The 4,286-nt window shown below is 36.4% G+C and overlaps 1 protein-coding gene across 1 annotated transcript; it reads left to right on the top strand.

The window, feature by feature from the left end:
• Positions 1-769: 769 nt before the first annotated feature.
• LOC110711920 lies at positions 770-1,378 on the top strand. The gene has a single exon (XM_021890356.1). The coding sequence runs from the start codon at positions 770-772 to the stop codon at positions 1,376-1,378; it is 609 nt and encodes a 202-aa protein (XP_021746048.1).
• The last annotated feature ends 2,908 nt before the right edge of the window (positions 1,379-4,286 follow it).

Raw genomic sequence — 4,286 nt, 5'->3', positions numbered from 1 at the left:
AACCTATGTTTAATAGGTTGTTTGTTTGCTTTGATGGAGTTAAGGAAGGATGGAAGTCAGGTTGTAGGAGGGTGATTTGTGTAGGGTATAACATTTTTAAAGACATTCTAGCGAGCCAGATTATGTCTGTAGTGGGCAGGGACCCCAATGATGAAATGTTTCCCATCTCATGGGCAGCTGTGAAAGGGGAGAATAACTTGTCATGGGTTTGGTTTTTCACCCATTTGCAAACATGTCTTGAACTTGGAGATGGAACTAGTGTGGCTATTATCTCAGATGAGCATTAGGTACATTTGATAAACTTCTTTATGTCTGATTATTTGTGTTTTTGTTATACAAACTCTAATACTTGGATTTTTGTAATGTATGTTAGGATATCCTTCATGCTGTAGTTGCTGTGCTGCCCAAGGCTGAGCACAGACATTATGCAAAGCATATCTTTGCCATACGGCATAGGACATACAAGGGGGATGAGATGAAGATCCATTTCTGGAAGATAGCCAAGTCATACAATGAAGCTGATTTTAATGATAATTGGGATCAACTAAATGAGTTAAATCCTGAAGCTGCTCTTGCATTTAAGAGGTACAACCCTTGCAATTTCTGTTGAGCATTCCTAAACACTTCAACCAAGACTGATGCCATAACTAACAATATGGCTGAAACTTTCAATACATACATCATAAATGCTAGGACAAAACACATAATATACATGCTATAAGACATTAGAGTGGCTTTAATGCAAAGATTAGTGAAAAGAAGGAAAGAAATGGAAAAGTGTAAGTCTGTGTTGTGCCCTAGAATCCAAGCTAGGCTTGAGAAAGAAAAAGAAAAGGATGCAAATTGTGATGTTATGCCCTTATCTGACACTCACTTCAATGTCAGATACTTCTTAGACCAACTGACTGTTGATTTGAATGCTAGAGTTTGTAGTTGTAGGAAATGGAACATGCTAGGTGTACCATGTTGCCGTGCCATAGCATGTATATTTTTTGTGAACAAAGAAGTAGAGGCTTTTGTAGATGATTGCCATAAACTAAACACCTTTTTTAAGGCATATGCTGGTTCAATCTTACCTTGTGAGGGAGATAGATATTGTCCTAGGGTGCCCTGTAACTTAGACCCACCCCCAATCAAGATTGGTCTTGGGAAACCTAGAAAGAACAGGATCAAGCATCCTAAAGAGAACCCTAAGAAGCCAGGATGTCTTCTTAGGAGTGGCATTGAAATGACATGCAACATTTGTAGAACAAAGGGGCATAACAAAAGGTCTTGCCCAAACAAGGGATCTTATGTGCCAATAGAGCCAGCTCTAAAAAGACCAAGAGGTAGGCCGAGAAATGATGTTGCTGCCTCCCAACCTATTCATGATTCCTAGATGGTTTCATCTTCAACACCAACACAAGTTGTCCAGCCATTTGCACACCATTACACCAACACATCACAGCCAACACAGCTTGGCAGAGGTGGCAAGATGATTTTAGGAGGCCAAGGTGCTAGAGGAGTTAGCCAAGCTTCAGTTAGAGGAAGGGGCTCAACTGCAGCTGAGTCAAGTGCTGAAAGAGGGCAAGGCAGGGGGAGAGGAACAGGGCAAGGCAAGGGGAGAGGAAGAGCCAAGGGGAGAGGGAGGAATCAGGTATAACACCTACAACATTAATTTAGACAATCACTTCATGAATTGCTCTCTAACCTAACTGAATTCTTCTACAATCTCCCATTGGAATTGGAGTTCTGTTTAGTCAAGATGGGACACCAATAACTGAGATATAAGCATTCCATGACTTATTTATGGTTTAGTTGTTAAAGTTTAGTACCTTATGTTATTTTTATATGCAGAGACCTAGTATAAGGGGTAGGCTCAGAAGTCAAGGTCTTGGAACACAGTAAATCCATACCTCCATTATTGATCAATGATGCAGCCTGTTGGTGTTTGTCTTTGTGCAACCAAGTTTATGTAATAGTTTAGCAACTGTTGGGCCTTTTTTTTGGTCATTGCTTGGCCATCAATTATTGTCATTTGTTTTTTATTTTGGAACAATTTCAATATGTAAAACTTTAAGTTTGTGTTGCAGCTGAGTGTACACTTACTATGTTGGCTTAGATACGTATAATGAACTTCAATTGTCATTGATTTTACTTACTTGAACTATTGCAAAATATTCGCCAAAATTAAAGCTTATACTTACTTAAACTATTACAAAATATTGGCACAAATTAAATCTTGTTATAGATAACAACTCTACAGTACAATAATTTCATTACAACACAAATTAATTGACATAAAACACAATTACACCAAAAAATATCCAAGACAACACCAAATCAATCATAAGATTTTTTTCTGTCCTTGCAGCCTTCATTAGCTCAATTCGCATACAAGACACCTCAAATTTCATCTCTTGTACATCTTCTTCCAAATTATCCTTCTTTAACTAACTTTTTGTTTTCTCATCCCTAATTTGTTGTTCATGCTCCATCTCGCAAAAAATAGTAGTGTCCTTCTCTAATATCTTCATTGCAAATTCATCATACTCAATGTTAGGATTCACTCATCTAAACATGTCACATTGTGTATCCTACACACAACACACAAAATCTTAATTAAGTCAATTTCCAAACAAATAAAAAAATCGAACATAAACACAATAAAATCGAAACACTTACAGGCCACAATGGACAACCATAGAATTTATTCCCTAAATTTGGACCTTGTCTCACGGTACGAATCACAGATGTATTAGGGGATTGCTTTCTCGAAGACATGAGGAGCAAAATTAATTGCAGCTAATTCTTGATTGCCCATCCCGCTTTCCAACTAATGATGACCCAGATGTACTAGGGGATTGCTTTCTTGAAGACATGAGGAGCAAAATTAAATTATTGGGGAGGAGGAGAAATATATCTGAGGAGAAAAGGGGAGAAGAAGAAATGCATTCGTAATTGAACAAGGAGGGAAGATCTTTTAAAAAGGTCAAACATTTCCAACGGTCACTACCACGTAATCATCTTACCTCTACATTACCTTCAACAACCGGTTAAAAATACAAATATCCTATTCATGGAAGATGGGGGTCAAAGGTCATATTATTGCGAAATAAACCAAAGGTCATCTTGTTTATGGAAGATGGCTTTTTAGTGTCAAATCCTCTTCTTTATATGTAGAACAATTGTACAATATTAATGAATTTTCAAAATTTAGAAAGTGTTCTTTATATATTCCACAATTACATCAAAGATGATTTCTTGTATATCTTCCTTCTATAAGGATGGTTTCCTCCATCTCTGTCTAGAATCTCCCCTTTTAATATTCCTCTAACCTCTGTATGTAAATATTGTTGATCTTACAACAACCACGGTTTAATTAACAATAGAAATTGTAAAAACACTAATTCATTTAACAATATGCACAACAATAATTATCAAAATGTTGGGCATGTATTCTAATAATGCAAGAGTACATATATGCAGGAAAATCTCTGTTTCTCCTCATGATTAACAAAACCTGTTTGTCATGGGGGCAATATATGTAACGTGTTTTTTGTTAACGTCTAGCTGTACAAGTAGTGTATATGTAAATTTGACGGAGTTAACTTCTGCCGTTCCATAATTTTGCCTTGAAATTGCTAAATAATTAAATTGAAATCTGCGCTTTACTTTGAGGAAGGTCAGTGTAGAGTTAGGTAATTCTCCAGAGTATGGGGGTGAAGATCTGAATCGATTTCTCCAATTTCAAGTGCGCAAATTTCTCCAAAGTCTGGGGGTGAAGATCTGAATCAATTTCGCAATTTCAAGTGCAGAGTTAGGTAATTCTTGTTTATCCATTACGAATGTTGAATTTGTGTTTGATTGAATTGAATTTGTATGTGGTTGTGACGTTGAAATGAAATGATTTAAGTTTGCTATTGTTAAATTTGAATTTCAATCGAAGAAACTTGGGGGATCTAGTTTATTTCCTTTAATTTAAATTGCTAATTTAAGTGTGGATTTATGACGAACTAGGTAAAAGATTTTGGTGAAGTCTGGATTCAATTATTTGTGAAGTGCGTATGAGCGGTTTTAGGTTGAGTTTGAATTATTTGTTCGATTGCATGCGACAAAGTGATTCTGTGTTCAATTGAATGCAATAATATGTTTAGTTGATCAATTGATACCTTCACAATGTATAGGATTATGTAAATGTCTGAAGGGAATTGCAAGCGCAGACGTAGTTGTTCTGTTCCAAAGAAATTGGTATGCAATTTGTTCAGGTAGCTCAGACATTGTTATGTAAAGATGTTGAGTAGGTG

The sequence above is a fragment of the Chenopodium quinoa genome, unplaced genomic scaffold, assembly GCF_001683475.1.
Source record: "Chenopodium quinoa cultivar QQ74 unplaced genomic scaffold, ASM168347v1, whole genome shotgun sequence".
NCBI classification, from domain to species: Eukaryota; Viridiplantae; Streptophyta; class Magnoliopsida; order Caryophyllales; family Amaranthaceae; genus Chenopodium; species Chenopodium quinoa.
Note: the sequence above shows the minus strand (reverse complement) of the source record. Positions and strands in the feature narration are given on the sequence as shown.

Bases quoted from the DNA above. Each gene is read 5' to 3' on its own strand.
- LOC110711920 (XM_021890356.1), top strand. From the start codon at position 770: ATGGAAAAGTGTAAGTCTGTGTTGTGCCCTAGAATCCAAGCTAGGCTT.